At 38.6% G+C, this 17,957-nt stretch overlaps 1 protein-coding gene across 1 annotated transcript in view; it reads left to right on the top strand.

Annotated features, from left to right (window-relative positions):
- LOC134349659 (NEDD4-binding protein 2-like 2) overlaps positions 1-14,303 on the top strand; it is a 32,736-nt gene extending 18,433 nt beyond the window's left edge. The window contains exons 4-6 of the mRNA XM_063054287.1: positions 9,294-9,382; positions 9,798-9,874; positions 12,325-14,303. Coding sequence (XP_062910357.1) covers positions 9,294-9,382; positions 9,798-9,874; positions 12,325-12,526 — 368 coding nt within the window. The 3' untranslated portion in view covers positions 12,527-14,303. The remainder of the gene's footprint in view (positions 1-9,293; positions 9,383-9,797; positions 9,875-12,324) is intronic.
- Positions 14,304-17,957: the final 3,654 nt, after the last annotated feature.

Here is a 17,957-nt window from a genome sequence, read left to right as displayed (position 1 = left end):
TCAAGTATTGCAATGACAGTGGTCTTACTTAAGCAGATGGGAGTCTTAGACTGAAACAGGAGGTGGTTAAAAATTTCTCTTGTTCAAGTTTTCTCTCTCCTACTTCCTCTAAATTTCTTGGTTTTAATTCATGTGCCTCAGTTGTAACCCCATCACCTACTTTCCCTGTCTGTTTTCCATCTAAAATGATGCTGTTAATTATTTATTATTCTGTTAGGGTCCTCACTGATTTCAAATCTGCCATATAGCACTTCTTATCAGAAATCACACCCATGACTATTATGTCCTTTTCAACTTTGGTCTAATCTCCAATGCGCTTTCTTTGATATTCTTGTATGTGCTGCTGTTAGCAAATCTAAATCTGGACCCTTTGATGAAGTGTTTACACTTACTAAGATTTAAAGTGGTCCTAATTTAAGGAAGTTTTTTTCCTTCTGGTTTACGACTGGTGTTCCACAGGGTTTGGTGTTGGGTCTGCTATTTTTAATATTAAATTTTAATGATCTCAATGATGGAATCAATGGTCTTGTGACTAAGTTTGCATCATAAAATGGGGTGATTCAAAAATAGGTGGAGCAAATAGTTTGCCGAAGGATTTAGGCAGATTGGGGGAATGGGCAAAGAAGTGGCAGAATGGAATACAGTGTGTGGAAAGTGTATGGTCATGCACTTTGGTAGAAGGAATAAAGATGTAGCCAATTTTCTAAACGGGGAATAAATTCAGAAATAAGAGGTGCAAAGGGACTTGAAAGTAGTAGTGTAGGACTTTCTAAAGGTTAACTTGCAGGTTGAGTCATAGTAAGTAAGGCAAATGCAATGTTAGTATTCATTTCAAGAGGACTAGAATATAAAAGCAAGAATGTTATGCTGAGGCTTTATAAGGCATTGGTCAGACCACACCTGGAATATTGTGAGAAATTCTGGTCCCTATATCTAAGAAAGGATGAAAACACCAATGCCCTTGAATGAAAAATCTTATAAAAAGTGGATATGGCCCAGTCCATCACAGGTGAAGTCCCCCCTACTATTGAGCACATCTACATGGAGCATTGTCACAGGAAAGCAGCAATCATCATCGGGGACCCCCACCATCAAGTTCATGGCATTTTCTTGCTGCTACCATCAGGAAGAAGGCACAGGAGCCTCAGGACTCTCACCACCAGATTCAGGAACAGTTATTACCTCCAACCATCAGGTTCTTGAACCAAAGGAATAACTTCACTCAACTTCACTTACCCCATTACTGAAATATTCCCACAACTTATAGACTCACTTTCAAAGATTTTTCATCTCATGTTCTCAATATTTATTGCTTAATTATTATTATTTCTTTTTATTTGCATACTTTGTCTTTTACACACTGGAAAATAGAGTATGCCCACAAGAAAATGAATCTCAGGGTTGTATATGGTGACATATGTACTTCGATAAGAAATTTACTTTGAACTTTGAACTGGCGTTGGGGAGGATCTAGAGGAGGTTTTAGTGAATGATCTGAGAATAAAGGGGTTAACGTGAGGAGCATTTGATGGCTTACTGGCGTTTAGAAGAGAGGGATTTTATTGAAGCGTGCTGCAGATTGAAAGACGTAGATGGAGTGAATGTGGAGAGAATGTTTCTAATAGTGGGAGAGTTTAGGACCAGAGGCTGCAGCTTCACAATAGAGTGATGTCCCCTTATAACAGAGATGAGGCGGAATTTCTTTAGTCTGAATCTGTGGAATTCATTGCCGCAGACAGCATATGAAGGTCAAGTCTTAGAGCAGCTTGTATTAGAGCCTACCAGGGAGAAGGCAATTCTGGATTTAGTGTTGTGTAATGAGCCAGATTTGATAAGGGAACTCGAGGTAAAGGAGCCATTAGGAGGTAGTGACCATAAGTTTTAATCTACAATTTGAGAGGGAGAAGGGAAGATGGGAAGTGTCAGTATTACAGTTGAACAAAGGGGACTATGGACCCATGAGGGAGGAGCTGGCCAAAGTTGACTGGAAAGATACCCTAGCAGGGATGACAGTGGAACAACAATGACAGGTATTTCTGGGAATAATACAGAAGGTGCAGGATCAGTTCATTCCAAAGAGGAAGAAAGATTCTAAGGGGAGTAAGAGGTGACCGTGGATGACGAGGGAAGTCGAGGACAGTATAAAAATAAAAGAGAGGAAGTATAACATAGCAAGGATGAGCGGGAAGCCAGAGGATTGGGAGACTTTTAAGGAGCAACAGAAGATAATTAAAAAGGCAATACAGGGGGAAAAGATGAGGTACGAAGGTAAGCTAGCCAAGAATATAAAGGAGGATAGTAAAAGCTTCTTTAGGTATGTGAAGAGGAGAAAATTAGTTACGACCAAAGTTGGGTCCTTGAAGACAGAAACTGGTGAAATTATTATGGGGAACAAGAAAATGGCAGACGAGCTGAACAGGTACTTTGGATCTGTCTTCACTAGGGAAGACACAAACAACCTCCTAGATGTAATAGTGGCCAGAGGACCTAGCGTAACAGAGGAACTGAAGGAAATTCGCATCAGGCAGAAAATGGTGTTGGGTAAACTGATGGGACTGAAGGCTGATAAATCCCCAGGACCTGATGGTGTGCATCTCAGGGTACTTAAGGAGGTGGCTCTAGAAATCGTGGACGCATTGGTAATCATTTTCCAATGTTCTATAGATTCAGGATCATTTCCTGCGGATTGGAGGGTAGCTAATGTTATCCCACTTTTTAAGAAAGGAGAGAGAGAGAGAACAGGCAATTATAGACCAGTTAGTCTGACATCAGTGGTGGGGAAGATGCTGGAATCATTTATAAAAGATGAAATAGTGGCAAATTTGGATAGCAGTGGCAGGATAGGTCCAAGTCAGCATGGATTTAAGAAGGGGAAATCATGCTTGACTAATCTTCTGGAATTTTTTGAGAATGTAACTATGAAAATGGACATGGGAAAGCCAGTGGGTGTAGTATACCTGGACTTTCAGAAAGCCTTTGATAAGGTCCCACAGAGGAGGTTAGTGTGCAAAATAGAGCAAATGGTATTGGGGGTCAGGGTACTGAGATGGATAGAAAATTGGTTGGCAGACAGGAAACAAAGAGTAGGGATTAATGGTGCAAACACGAGGAATTCTGCAGATGCTGGAAATTCAAGCAACACACATCAAAGTTGCTGGTGAATGCAGCAGGCCAGGCAGCATCTCTAGGAAGAGACCCTTCGTCAGGACTAACTGAAGGAAGAGCTAGTAAGAGATTTGAAAGTGGGAGGGGGAGGGGGAGATCCAAAATGATAGAAGACAGGAGGGGGAGGGATGGAGCCAAGAGCTGGACAGTTGATCGGCAAAAGGGATATGACAGGAGCATGGGACAGGAGGCCCAGGGAGAAGGAAAAGGGGGAGGGGGGGAAACCCAGAGGATGGGCAAGGGGTATAGTCAGAAGGACAGAGGGAGAAAAAGGAGAGAGAGAGAAAGAATGTGTGTGTATATAAATAACAGATGGGGTACGAGGGGAAACTTCTCAAACTTCTGCTAATGCCCCACCTCCCCTTCGTACCCCTTCTGTTATTTATTTATATACACACATTCTTTCTCTCTCTCTCTCTTTCTCCCTCTGACCTTCTGACTATACCCCTTGCCCATCCTCTGGGTTTTCCCCCCCTCCCCCTTTTCCTTCTCCCTGGGCCTCCTGTCCCATGATCCCCTCATATCCCTTTTGCCAATCAACTGTCCAGCTCTTAGCTCCATCCCTCCCCCTCCTGTCTTCTGCTATCATTTGGGATCTGCCCCTCCCCCTCCCACTTTCAAATCTATTACTAGCTCTTCCTTCGGTTAGCCCTGACAAAGGGTCTCGGCCCGAAACGTTGACTGTACCTCTTCCTAGAGATGCTGCCTGGCCTGCTGCATTCACCAGCAACTTTGATGTGTGTTGTAGGGTATAATGGGTCCTTTTCAGAATGGCAGGCAGTGACTAATGGGGTACCACAAGGCTCAGTGCTGGGTCTGCAGCTATTTACAATATACATTAATGATTTAGATGGATTAAAAGTAATCTTAGCAAATTTGCAGGTGACACAAAGCTGGGTGGCAGTGTGAAATGTGAGGAGGGTGTTATGAGAATGCAGGGTGACTTGGACAGGTTGGGTGACTGGGCAGATGCATGGCAGATGCAGTTTAATGCGGATAAATGTGAGAACAGGAAGGCAGATTACTATCTGAATGGTGTCAAGTTAGGAAAAGGGGAAATACAACGAGATCTAGGTGTCCTTGTTCATCAGTCACTGAAAGTAAGCATGCAGGTACAGCAGGCAGTGAAGAAGGCTAATGGCATTTTGGCCTTCATAACAAGGGGAGTTGAGTATAGGAGTAAAGAGGTTCTTCTGCAGTTGTATGGGGCCCTGGTAAGACCACACCTGGAGTATTGTGTACAGTTTTGGTCTCCAAATTTGAGGAAGGACATTCTAGCTATTGAGGGAGTGCAGCGTAGGTTCACGAGGTTAATTCCCGGGATGGCGGGACTGTCGTATTTTGAAAGATTGGAGCAACTGGGGTTGTATACACTGGAATTTAGAAGGATGAGAGGGGATCTGATTGAAACATATAAGATTATTAAGGGATTGGACATGCTAGAGGCAGGAAACATGTTCCCAATGTTGGGGGAGTCCAGAACCAGAGGCCACAGTTTATAAGAATAAGGGGTAGACAATTTTAAACGGAGTTGAAGAAAAACTTTTTCACACAGAGGGTTGTGATTCTGTGGAATGCTCTGCCTCAGACGGCAGTGGAGGCCAATTCTCTGGATTCTATCAAGAAAGAGATAGAGCTCTTAAAGATAGTGGAGTGAGGGGATATGGGGAGAAGGCATGAAAAGGGTACTGATTGTGGATTATCAGCCATGATCACAGTGAATGGTGGTGCTGGCTCGAAGGGCTGAATGGCCTACTCCTGCACCTATTGTCTATTGTCTAAGTCATTGAGTATATTTAAAGCAGAGGCTGATAGGTTCTTGATTAGTAGTGGCATCAAAGGTTACGACGAGAAGGCAGGAGAATGGGGTTGAGAGGAATAGTAAATCTGCCACAATCAAATAGCAGAGTAGGCTCGAATGTCCACATGGCTTAGTTCCCTTTGTCTCATGGTCTAATTTGTGTCACGAGTGACATTGTGTGTGAAGTGAGCATAATGATAAAGTCCTACTTTCTCGGCCTGTCTGTAGTCTTTGACATGGTTGGTTTCTTGGTTTGAGCACAATTTCCTTTGTTGTACAGTAAGTGGACTGTCCTTTCTTTGTAGAGGTTAGGGAAAACTAATCTTCCTGCTCTTTATTCTCTCCGTAACCTAGGTACACAGTAATTTGTTAACCAGCAGCCAGAAGCACATTGTTACATTGTTGATGCTTAATTTCATCATGTTATTATCCCTCTTAATGTGTTTTATGTTCTTTGATTGAAAGGTGAATTTTTATACTACTTGCATTCCCTTTATATCAGAATTTTAGTCACTTGAATTAAAGGAGATATGATGATCTATTTGACAGTTTCTAAGTGATGAATGGATAATCTATTATTTAAGAAATATCAAACATTGGCCAGGATAGCAGGAATAATTCATGGTATTTTCAGCATCCTGTTAAGGAGACAAATTATCTCAGTTTGGCATCTTGAATGAAAAAAATGATTATTTTGAAAACCTTAATTTAATGGAAATAATTTTGGAAATAGGGAATGTAATATGGTGATGGCAGAAGGTTTTCAAAAATATCTTGGGGCACATTTTCCATTACAATGTTGTCATGACCGTTCACTCTTTTTGTGCTGGAGCTGCTGCATTTAGCCAAAGATGAGAGTGAGATTGGATGGTACTTGAAGCATTTTGTCAGCAGGTTGTGCAATGGGGTATAAATCATTGTATTTTAGATTTATCTTGCTCTTTTATCTTTGGAAATTTATTACTGAATGATTACTCGATGAAACTAACTGGAAGATTTTTTTCCCCTTTGGATCACTTAGAACATAGAACAGTACAGCACAGTACAGTAAAAATAATCTTGTCATGCAAGATTCTTTACTAATTCAAGAGAAATATTCTGGTACTCCAATGTGGGTGGAGAGAGAAGATACATAAAGTTGGTGGAGGAATCACTAGATGTACACAGACTTTGAGGAAGATGCAAGATTCCTTTGCTTGTAAGAACACTTGGATAGCTTTTAATCAGATTTGATGGAGGAGTGTTAACAGGCTTGTACAGATGCTGTAAATATATGTTATTTTCTTAGTGTAAATTATTGGGCTCTGAGTTAGTTTAGGTTTTTAATAATTGACAAAGAATTAGATCTTAAGCTTGTGATTTCACACTCTGCATGTACGTGCCTTATTCCTCTGCTGATTTTTCCATCTAGATGGAATCAATGTATTTCCATGGAGGCAGTCAAACTAAGGGGGGAAGCCGGTTGGTTTAGGCTTTTCATTGTCATGATCAATGCTATGGAGTCATTCAGTTGTATTTTACCCCTGCAATGATTGGATGGAATGAGCAGGGGCACATGGAAATCATACAGCAGTTTAATCTAGTGTAGCTCAGTAAAGAGCTGAGTAAGAGGATGAAAGGCTAAAGTGGTTGATGTAGAAGGAAATGGCAAGCTCTACTGATCAGACTCGCTGGCCTTCTGTTAAGTGAGTCAGAAATGCAGCCCAGTGGCACAGCTAGTAGAGCTGCTGCTTCACAATGATGGGTCTAGGTTCAATCATGTAGGTTGGTAGATTAATTGGCCATGAAAATTCCCCTTGAGTGTTAGAGTAAGTACTGTATCTGAGAAGTATTAATCGGAATGTGGAGAGAATAAAATTGGGATCGAAATAGGATTAGTGTCATTGTTTGTTGGTCAACACATCAATGGGTCAAAGGTCTTGTTTCTGTGCTGTATCTGTCTTATTTAAAAATCAAATTGTAACTGGCTATGAGGGTTATTTGGCCAATGGTGCTTGGTGTTTTCACCGTGCACCAGGAGTGTTAGAAATTATAGACTTCAAGCATTGTTTATAATGGGACATCAAATCTTGTTCAGCAGTCCTTTTATACTCATCATTTCTCTTGGATTTGTTGCTTTGAAAATGATTACTACTTTAGTTCAGAATTCTCTATTCGTTCTTGGTTCAGCTGCATTTTCTTTTCCAGAGAAAAAATATTAGGCTGGAGGAAGGTGGAACATGTGTTCCTTCAAGTTTGTGCCCTTTGTAATTGATGTGAGAGAATTCTGTCAATAATATCTGCTATTTAGTTAGAGTTTCATCTCTTTACTCATTGAAGCCAATCTGGTGTGAAGACAAATTTATTTCTCCTCTGTAATTGAGCTAAGTAATTTTGGATGGCAAAGTTAATTTATAAATACTGCATCAGTCCAGTATTTACAAAACCAGATTATTTGAATTCTATTTTCACAGATTTGAATTTTAATATGCTTTTAAAAACTGCATTTAAGATTACCCTGAGGGGATAGTTAGCTGGATCATCTCACGGGGAAAAATAACTTTGGTGAGGGACGGCTACCTTCCTATATTGATCAATTATACCTTCTGGTGAGTGAACCAAGAAATGGATATTGATGTCTTTGAAGAAATCTGATTGGGGGATTTATAGAATTAAAGTGGCTTATTGAAGAGTAAGGACAGAAATATCCTCTTTCTCTTACTAGTTTTGTGTAATCGTGGGCCAGAATTTGCTGGAGGAGGACATCTGGTGCCATGCAGTATCTATTACCACCTTTACTCATCTGTTAACTCAAAAAAAATGTTTGCAGTGGATATTGCTGGAAAGATCTTCATTGGTACCAATGGTGCATCATTAAGATTTGTGAATGACCAATTGAAGAACAATAAAGCATAAAGAGAATGGTAAAAGGAAGCAGAACGAAATAGAACCAAATTAGATAAAGGAAGACTGGACAAAAATTACAAAGAAACTTAAAGGAACATTATGAACAAATGTTTTAAAAACTTTTAAAAACAAATTATCATCTTCAGATATGAGGTTTTAGTTATTACCTTTCTGAACTTTCAACACTGTGCGGCATTTCAAAACTAGTCATGTTATTAACTGAGTTATTAAGTTATCTTTTCAATAGATAGTAGAAATGCAATAATTTCTTGAAACTTGCTTGAAAATTGGCAGTGAGTGCCAAATTTTGTGAAATGTCCAGTTTTCTATGGCACTTCTGCACTTGTACGAGAATACCAAATTATGTTTATTAAATTGCTAATAAAGCATGTAAATTAAGCCTTTAACATTGTTTTTCCAGCAAATTCTAGGCCTATATATTTAATATGATAGATAATATGTTGCATATTCATATGTCTTTATGGGACAAAATTTCTGTCTATAGCTCAGAAGCATTCTTCCTGTTTACTTAATTTCGGTGTGACATCTCTCAACTTCTACCAAATGCTCTGAATCACCATGAGTATTACCAATGCAGTCTGCATGTTTATGCATTAAATTGTGCACACTTTGCAAATGTTTAGAAAAAAATCAGCTTTAATATTAAGGTTGGAATGTAACCTTTCAATTCTAACTTTATAAACTTGCAAAGCAAAAACCTTTATAATGTTGATCTGCATTTCTATTCTATGAAGAAATGTTATTACATCACATAAAGCAGTGGACGATGCAGCCTCTTCATACTGTAACATGCATAAACAAACGGAATGAATAGCATAACTTTAGATATTGTCATATGTCACTTGTTTCATGTCAAGCATCTCATCACCAAAACTTGATTTAAAAAGCTAAGTAATAAGTATCAAATGCAGGATGAGCATGCCAAAACTGATGGAATGAAGCATCTACATGGCAGAGCTGGAAAACTGTTTCAATATAGAAGTGTGATAATTGAAATTTATCACAGTAAATTCACAAGAACTTGTATAAGGCTATAATCAAACTGAATTTTAATTTGCAACGTACAGTGGAATACTATATTTGGATGAAATAGTGGTTTTCATTATCAATATAAAAAAAATTTAGAATGAAAGTTCACCAAATTAGCATTGAATTAATTAATGTTAATACATCAGAAACATGGATAGTAACTTTACCTCAAAATTGGGATTTGTGAGTGTGTGAGTTAAGCATTGAGATAATAAATGCAAAATGCAAGTGCGCAGAAATACAGACAGGTATCGTGCGAGAAATTGGTAGAAATGAACAAATCAGAGTTTTGGAGTATTGTTAGTGCTGTACACAAATAGAAACAGCATTTTTCAGGTAAATAAAGTATAATGCAAAGTTGAATGTAATCTATATTCTCTTTTATTAATAGCAAAAAGATGTATGGATGAAGGCAGGTCACCCATAATTATAGATAATACAAATATCCAAGCATGGGAAATGAAGCCATATGCAGAAATGGTAAGGTGTTTGTGTACTTCAGAGATCAATTCGTAAGTAGTGACTATTAGTCACTTGCCAGATATTAGGAAAAATCTTTTTAGTACTCCTGAAAAATAAAGCAATTTTACTTTATTTAATTCGTGGAACAATTTAAAAATATTATGATATACTGTATTGTACGCATCTTGCAACAGAATTGCAGCCAGAAACAGAAATTAGCATCAGTTGGAATTTATTTATGTATTTTGGATAATATTTTTAGTTTGTGTTGCTATTTAGTTTGTGCATTAAGAAGTTTTAATTCTGGTATCCATGCACCTTCATTCAAATAAATGGAGCATATAAAATATGTTTATGTAGAATTGAAAAATGGACATAATTAATCAACCAGGAAAGGCTGATTCCTGATATTGTTTACTGTTACCATCCACAGGCTGTGAAGCGACATTACAGAATGAGTTTTCGTGAGCCAGAAACTTGGTGGAAGTTTAATGTTGTGGAGCTGGAAAAGTAAGAATTTTACTTAATTTTAACTTTTTTGAATTGATTGCTTGTATTGAGCATTTACAGAAAGGGTAGTAGAAACATTTGATATTTTATAAATATGTATATGAGATCTCATTATAATTATATGCTATTATATCTTTGCCTAAGTTTATTGCATAAATGGTGATATATTATCAGTTGCATTACTACTATTTGATCTTCTATGTTGATGCTTCTTGCTTCTGAAGCATGAGCTATTTTAAGAGAATTAAAATAGTTTTGGTAAAATCACTTATTAAATTGATATTTAATTCTGTCAACCTGAAGGTTCTATAACGTATTGCATGACTGATATCCTGAACTGATAATACAGAGAACACAGATTCAAATCTAATTATTAGTGTGTGAATTTGAACTTGAAAAATGTGGAAATTAAAGCCAGTTTATTCATTCTAATACTTTTTAAATATCCAAACCTTTTTAAGTAGCCATTTCAATATACAACTCTTACATCTTTTGGCACTCTAGAAAATTGACAGTGCCATACTTACTAAAACTAGGATGAATGAATTTCCATTGGTAAAGTGACTGATACTGTTGTTAATGTTACTATCGTGTGGCTCTTCAGTGTCTGGTTTGGTCCATCTTATTTCTGGCCATTCTGGAGGAGTTTATCAAGCCAATAGTTTTGACCCAACAATCTCACTGATTAGTTAATATTTCTCTGTCAATCAAAAAGTTAAAAACAGAGATTTTTGCAAATGATCATTATACATTGGAATATGGAACAGTTCTCCCTTTCATGCATTTAGTCCTAGGCAACATTCAGATTTGAGCCATTGTGACAGAACATTCAGAAGCATGAGAGAGGTAGTGACCAAAGAAGGAACTAATCATTTTGATTTCTTAAGTACTATCGTTGCCAAGCCCACATCTTCTACTTTGTTGCTGCTAACAAAAAATCAACCTAACATGAACATTTATTCCTGTTCCTTAAATTTTGCTGGGTCAAAACCCTTGGACCCCCGCCCCCCAACTTTACTACTACAGCAATTAAAGAAACGGAAGTTTACCATCACCTTTCCAAGGGGATTTAGTTTCAGAAATAAATGCTGGCTTCACTGATGATGTAAGATGATTTATTACCTGTTTATGACAAATTATTTGCAATTTAATCTGTACTATGGCCCTTGTCTGTCAGACTTCTAGACTAATAAGATAATGGAGCCATGAGATGCATTTTGCATGGCAACAATTAAATAAATGGCATATCCAGTCAATAAGACTGAGCACTTCAGATACTAATTCCATTCTCCTTACTAATTAGTGCTCATATCTTATGTGCTAGTCTTCAATGACAGCATAACACTGTAGCACAATACTTTAGAATCTGCCTTTCAAATACCTTAAAACATATCTTTTTAACATTGTCTTTAGTTATCAGTAGGGTGGAGTACACAATCCTCTGTATCCATGGTGCTGACGTGGAGGGTTGTGAGAATTTCAAGTTCTCCAGTGTAAATATTGTGAACAATTTGTGTTGGTCCAGCTTCATGTATCGCATTTCCGAAAAAGCACACCAATGCCTCTGCTTCCTCAGAAGGCTAAGGAAATTTGGCATGCCCCCCATGAATCTTACCAATTTTTGCAGTTTCATCGTTGAAGTGATCCTACTCAGATGCATTACAGCGTGCTATGGCAACTGCTCTGTACAGCACTGCAAGAAATTGTAGAATTGTGAATGTAGCCCAATAAATCATGCAAACTGGGCTTCCCTCTATCTATACTTCCTGCTGCATTGGGATAGGAGAGTCAAAGATCTCTCCTCCTATGCTCTCCTCTCCCACTGAGCAGAAGATAAAGCTGGAGAAAAGCTACCACGGGGCTCAAGATAGCTTCAATCCCACTGTTACCAGATTCGTAAACGGATCCTTCATATGTTAAAAGATGTTCCAATCTGTAAAACCATGGCTCTTACACTTTATTTGCTGACCTGGGTGCACTTTCTCTGTAACTGTAACACTATATCCTACTTCTGCTTTCTATTTTACTACCCAGGTGATCTGTTTGTATGGTGTACAAACAAAAGTTTTTCACTGTACCTCAGTACATGTGACTTGGTACATAATACACTAATGCAAATACTAATGGTTGGTGCTTGGAAAAATAAAACAATAAAATAATGAAACAGACCGTCTGTAATGATTGGAGAGCTGACAGTCCAAAGAGTCCTAATATTAATAAGAATGTAATGCATCACATTCTTTCAGCGACGATAAAGAAAAAGTGGAAGCTTGTCAAATAATAACTTTATTTTTGTTGGGTTTTGTTTGAAATCATTTAAATGCAGTGTCAATGAAATGATCTTTCTCACTACTTTTGCCAGGACAATAACTAAACTGATTTTAAAATGTAGTAAATGCTGTTCAATATTATTTTCTAATTATACATTTCTAAATTTTATTTTATTTCAGGAGGAACAGACATCGGGTTCCACGTGAGAAGATTATTCAAATGATGACCCGCTTTGAACATCCCATGTCTTCAGATATAGTGTTAAGTTCAGTGGAGCCTTCGTATAGTCATAAAGTTATGCTGAATCTACTTCCACATTCTAACCAGAGATGGGAAGGACCACTTGGTTCAAGTTCCATCTGTGGCGTAACTAATAGATAGCATTAGAGACGCTTATGAACTGTTGGTATTTCAGTAAATCAATATAGCAGATCATTTCTTCCCATAATGTGTGTTTCTGGAAGACCAAAGTTTTAAAAGCTTATAATAAATATTTTAGAATACTGGAATATGTTGATCACTTGAAAAAGATGGTAGACTAACATTTGGAAGATTTGTGTCTTATAATGCTCCATTTATTTTCTGTGGCCGAGCATCATGCCAGAAGGTATAAAATAGAGGATTTAGATGGAAAATATTTTCTTTTAACCTGTTTAAATTTATTCTGTGCACAGTTTGTAATTTTATACATGAATTTGTGACATGAATTGGAATTCACCTTAACTATTTTTATTGGAGGGACTGTTGGGGGATTCAGATAATGCATTCAGCTTGTTAATTTTAGTTTGCTTTCTGCAAAATTGCACAATAAGGTAGCATATTATCTATAATTTGAAACAGTTGATCTGCTGAGCAACTTGCTAGGTAATTTAGTCATTCTTTCTTAACTTTTGGATAGCAGCCATTAAGTTATCTACAGTTCTTGTCAGATCAGAAGCTTGAATTTTTGTGTTTATGGATATTTGCATGTATTTAGAGGAAAGAACCCCATTTCCTTTATTGTGGAATATCTCAGATACCCTAAATTTGCATGAAACAGTTTTAAGATTGTAAATTGAATATATTTAAAAATGGAGAAATTCAGCAGTGTTAATTATGATATTGAACCTATTCAGTTGAAAGCAGTAGATTTTACTCTGCACTTTTGGTTTGACCATCAAATGATCAGATTGATGTAACCTGGACTTTAGACGGATTTGGACATATTGTAATGATGGCCATCTCCCTAACCTGATAGATAAAAAAATTTAAATTCTATGTAATATCATTGAGAAAGATTACCATAATTTACCTTAACTAATATTACTATCTAGGTAAGTTTGAAAAAATAATACTAACTATTGAATAGGTAGCAAAGGCTAAAGTTCTTTTTGGCCTACATACAGGATGTTTTTTTTAAAAATTAATTCTGAGTTGTAATTTTGGTATAAAATTGGAATTGTAATTAAAATTATTATTATTTATTGGGGGAATTCCCAATTTTAACTGCTATTTGGATATCAGTGATTACTAAGTCTTTTCCAAAACACCAGCATTAGTTTTTAGATGAACACCCACAGGTCTATGCTCTCCACCCAGTTGATGTAATTACTTTCTTTTCAACATGCCATTCACTAAAATAGGGAGTATAAAAGTGCGGGAGAAAGTCAGTGGGTCATGCAGCATCCAAGGAGGTCTGACTCAGAGTTCCCCCAGCAGTTTGTTTTTGCTGCAAATTACAACGTCTGCATTCTCTCCTGTCTTCGATCTCCTGTAATATTTTGAAATGAATTGGCATTTCTTAATTTCAGACAACAAAACAGTTTGTGTAATATTTCCTCGCAGATGAATCCTCAGTATCTAGATAGTATTTTGAATAATCTGCCTGCACCTTCAGTAAAAATCTCTCCCTTCCCTTTACAAGTGGATGTAAAAGATCTAATTTGAAAAACAGCGGAGTTAACCCATTCAATGTTTTTCTTCAACATTATTTAAAAAATACTTGTCATGTGATTTGATACTATGTATGATACCTTGCTATGTGCAAATAAACCATCTTATTGCCCCATCTCTCAACAGTGACTACAGTTGAAAAATATATTTACTTGCATGTTAAGCATGTTGTAAGATGTGAAAAGTGCTGAATAAATGTGTATTTTTCTTTTAATGGGTTTTTAAGTTTTCTATAGAAATTCCTATGACCTGCATTCCACATATTCTAGTAAAAATGTATAAAGACCAAAGGATGACTGGAATAGAAAAGTTATACCCACTTTTAAAGTATTATCAAAGCATTCTGCTAGAAATCTAGCATTTTAAAGAATGTACTAAAACATAGAGTAGGTTAGAAGGTTGGCACCACATTGTGGGCCTTGGGGTCTGTATAGTGCTCTAATGTTCTAAAATAAATCTAACCTTTCCCTCCATAGCCTTCCGTTTTTCAATCATCCATGTGCCTATCCAAGAGTCTCTTAAGAGTATTTCTTTGCCACCACCCCAGCAGGGCATTCCACACATCCACAACTCTCTATGTTAAAAATAAACAACTTCCCTCTGACATTCCCCCTATGCTTTCCTCCAATCACCTTAAAATTATGCTGCCTTGTGGTAGCCATTTCTGGCCCGGAAAAAAGATATCAAGCATTCCACTCTATCATTGCCTCTTAGCATCTTCTACACCTCTATCGAGTGACCTCTCAACCTCCGGTGTCATTCTGGCGTCCCAGTCAGCAGCAAGTGCAGCACAGAGAGGAAGTTTCTCGCAGGCTGGTGGGAATTAAAAGGAGAGCTTCGTGGGAGTTTGGTGTCATTCCAGCAGCCTAATCAGTGGCGGGAGCAGCACAGGGAGGAATAAATAAAAGTACAGAGGAGACAAGCAGAGTGGCCATAGTTGGGAGTGAGCCAGTGGTGAGAGTGGGTGTGTTAGGCTTTGGCTCAAAGGAGGCTTTGGCTTGGAAGCGGCGTTGGCTCTGAGTAAGTGGGGTAAATTTTTGTTAAATTTCACTTTTTTTCTTACTGTGTCAGGGATACTTATTGTAGTTTAAATTGCCCTTGTGTGTTCTTTATCCTGGATGTTGGAATTCTGGGAGATCTGGAGTCTCCCGGGGAACTACATCTGAGTGAAGTGAATCCAGCTGCAGCTCCTTGAGGACCAACTTAAGGATATGGAGCAGCAACTGGATGATCATTGGCTTGTACGGGGGAGTGAGGAGATCATCGATCGGAGTTATAGGGAAGTAATTACCCCTGTGTTGCAGGAGGCAGGTAGCCGGGTGACTGTCAGGAGAAGAAATGGGATGGTGAATAGGCAGTTCACGCAGGGCACCCCTGTTGCTATTCCCCTCAGTAATAAATATACCATTTTGGATACTGTTGTGGGGTGTGACCTCCCAGGGGAATGTCACAGAGACCAGGTTACTGACACTGAGCATGGGTCTGTAGTGCAGAGGGAACGAGGGAGAAGAGGGGAGCAGTGGTGATAGGGGACTCAATAGTCCAAGAACAGACAGGAAATTTTGTGGATGTGAACAGAATGCCCGGATGGTATGTTGCCTCCCAGGTACCAGGGTCTGGGACATCTCAGATCGTGTCCACAGCACTTTGGAGGGGGACGGCGAGCAGCCAGATGTCCTGGTACATATTGGTACCAATGACATAGGAAAGAAAAGTGAAGAGGTCCAGAAGTGAGAATTCAGAGAGCTAGGCAGAAAACTAACAAACAGGACCCCCAGGGTAGTAATTTCTGGATTGCTACCTGTGCCACATGCCTGTGAGAGTAGAAACTGGATGATTTGGCAGATAAATGTGAGTCTGAGAAGCTGGTGCAGGGGGCAGGGCTTCAGGTTCTTGAATCATTGGGATCTCTTCCAGGGGAAGTATGACTTGTACAAAAGGGACAGGTTGCTCCAAAACACAGGGGGACCAATATTCTCGTGGGCACATTTGTTAGCACCATTGGGGAGGCTTTGAACTAATTTAGCAGGGGGGTGGGAATAGGGAGTGAAGGGACTCAGGATAGGACGCAAGGTAAAAAAGCAAAGATAGCATGCAGTCAGACTGTCAGGAAGGGCAGACAGATAATAGGACAAATTACAGCCAGCAGGGTGAGTATCAGTGCATTAGGGATACAAAAGCAGAAAAGGTAGCAAATACAGTACTCGTGTTATATTTCAAAATGAGGTGAATGATCTTGTTGCACTTTTACAGATTGTCAGGTATGATGTAGCCATCACTGAATCATGGCTGAGGATGGCTGTAGTTGAGAGCTGAATATTCAAGGTTACACATTGTATCGGAGGGATAGGAAGATAGGCTGAGGGGGTGGTGTGGGTCTGCTGGTAAGAAATGGAATCAAATCATTAGAAAGGGGTGACAGTGGACTGGAAGATGTTGAATTCTTGTGGGTTGAGTTAAGAAACTGATGCCATTTGTATACAGACCTTCAAACAGTAGCTGGGATGTGGACAACAGATCACAATCATCACAAGAAAAGGTGCGTCAAAAGGACAATGTTATGATAGTCATGGGAGATTTTATCATGCAGTTAGATTGGGAAAGTCAGGTTGATAATAGATCTCAAAAGATTGAATTTGTTGAATGCCTACAAGATGTTTTTTTTTTAAGAACAGCTTGTTGTTGAGCCTACTAAGGGATCAGCTACGCTGAATTGAGTGTTACGTGTGTGTTATGTGTGTTACCCATGACTGTGTGGCTAGGCATACCTCAAATGCTATCTATAAATTTGCTGACAATACAACCATTGTTGATAGAATCTCAGGTAGTGACGAAAGGGCATATGGGAGTGAGATATGCCAACTAGTGGAGTGGTGCCACAGCAACAACATGGCATTCAACGTCAGTAAGATGAAAGAGCTGATTGTGAACTTCCAGAAGGCTAAGACGAAGGAACACATACCAATCCTCAGAGGGATCAGAAGTAGAAAGAGTGAGCAGTTTCAAGTTCCTGGGTGTCAAGATCTCTGAGGATCTAACCTGGTCGCAACATATTCATGCAGTTATAAAGAGGGCAAGACAGCGGCTATACTTTATTAGGAATTTGAAGAGATCTGGTATGTCAACAAATACACTCAAAAACTTCTATAGGTGTACCATGGACAGTGTTCTGACATGCTGCATCACTGCCTGATATGCAGGGGCTACTGCACAGGACCGAAAGAAGCTGCAGAGGATTGTAAATTTAGTCAGCTCCATCTTGCATACTAGCCTACAAAGTACCCAGGACATCTTCAAGGAGCAGTGTCTCAGAAAGGCAGCATCTATTATTAAGGACCTCCAGCACTCAAGGGCATGCCCTTTTCTCACTGTCACCAACAGGTAGGAGGTACCCAAGCCCGTAGGCACACACTCAGCATTTCAGGAACAGCTTCTTCCCCTCTGCCATCCGATTCCTAAACAGGCATTGAACCCTTAGACACTACCTAATTTTTTTAAATATATAGTATTTCTGTTTTTTGCACAATTTTTAATCTATTCAACATATGTATACTGAATAATGTTTATTTATTTATTATTATTACTTTTTTTCTTCTATATTATGTATTGCATTGAACTGCTGCTGCAAAGTTAACAAATTTCACGTCACATGCTGGTGATAATAAACCTAATTCTGATTTTGATGTAATGAACTGGAGGTGATTAGGGAGCTTAAGGTAAAGGAACCCTTAGGAGTTGATTAAGTTCAACTTGAAATTTGATAGGGAGAAATTAAAGTATGACGTAGCAGTATTTCAGTGGACTAAGGGGAATTACAGTGGTATGAGAGAGGAGTTGGCCAAAGTAAGTTGGAAGGAGATGGCAGGGGTGGCAGCAGAGC

Source organism: Mobula hypostoma, chromosome 7 (assembly GCF_963921235.1).
Source record: "Mobula hypostoma chromosome 7, sMobHyp1.1, whole genome shotgun sequence".
In the NCBI taxonomy this organism is placed as follows: Eukaryota; Metazoa; Chordata; class Chondrichthyes; order Myliobatiformes; family Myliobatidae; genus Mobula; species Mobula hypostoma.
This window is presented reverse-complemented; position numbering and strand designations above follow the sequence as displayed.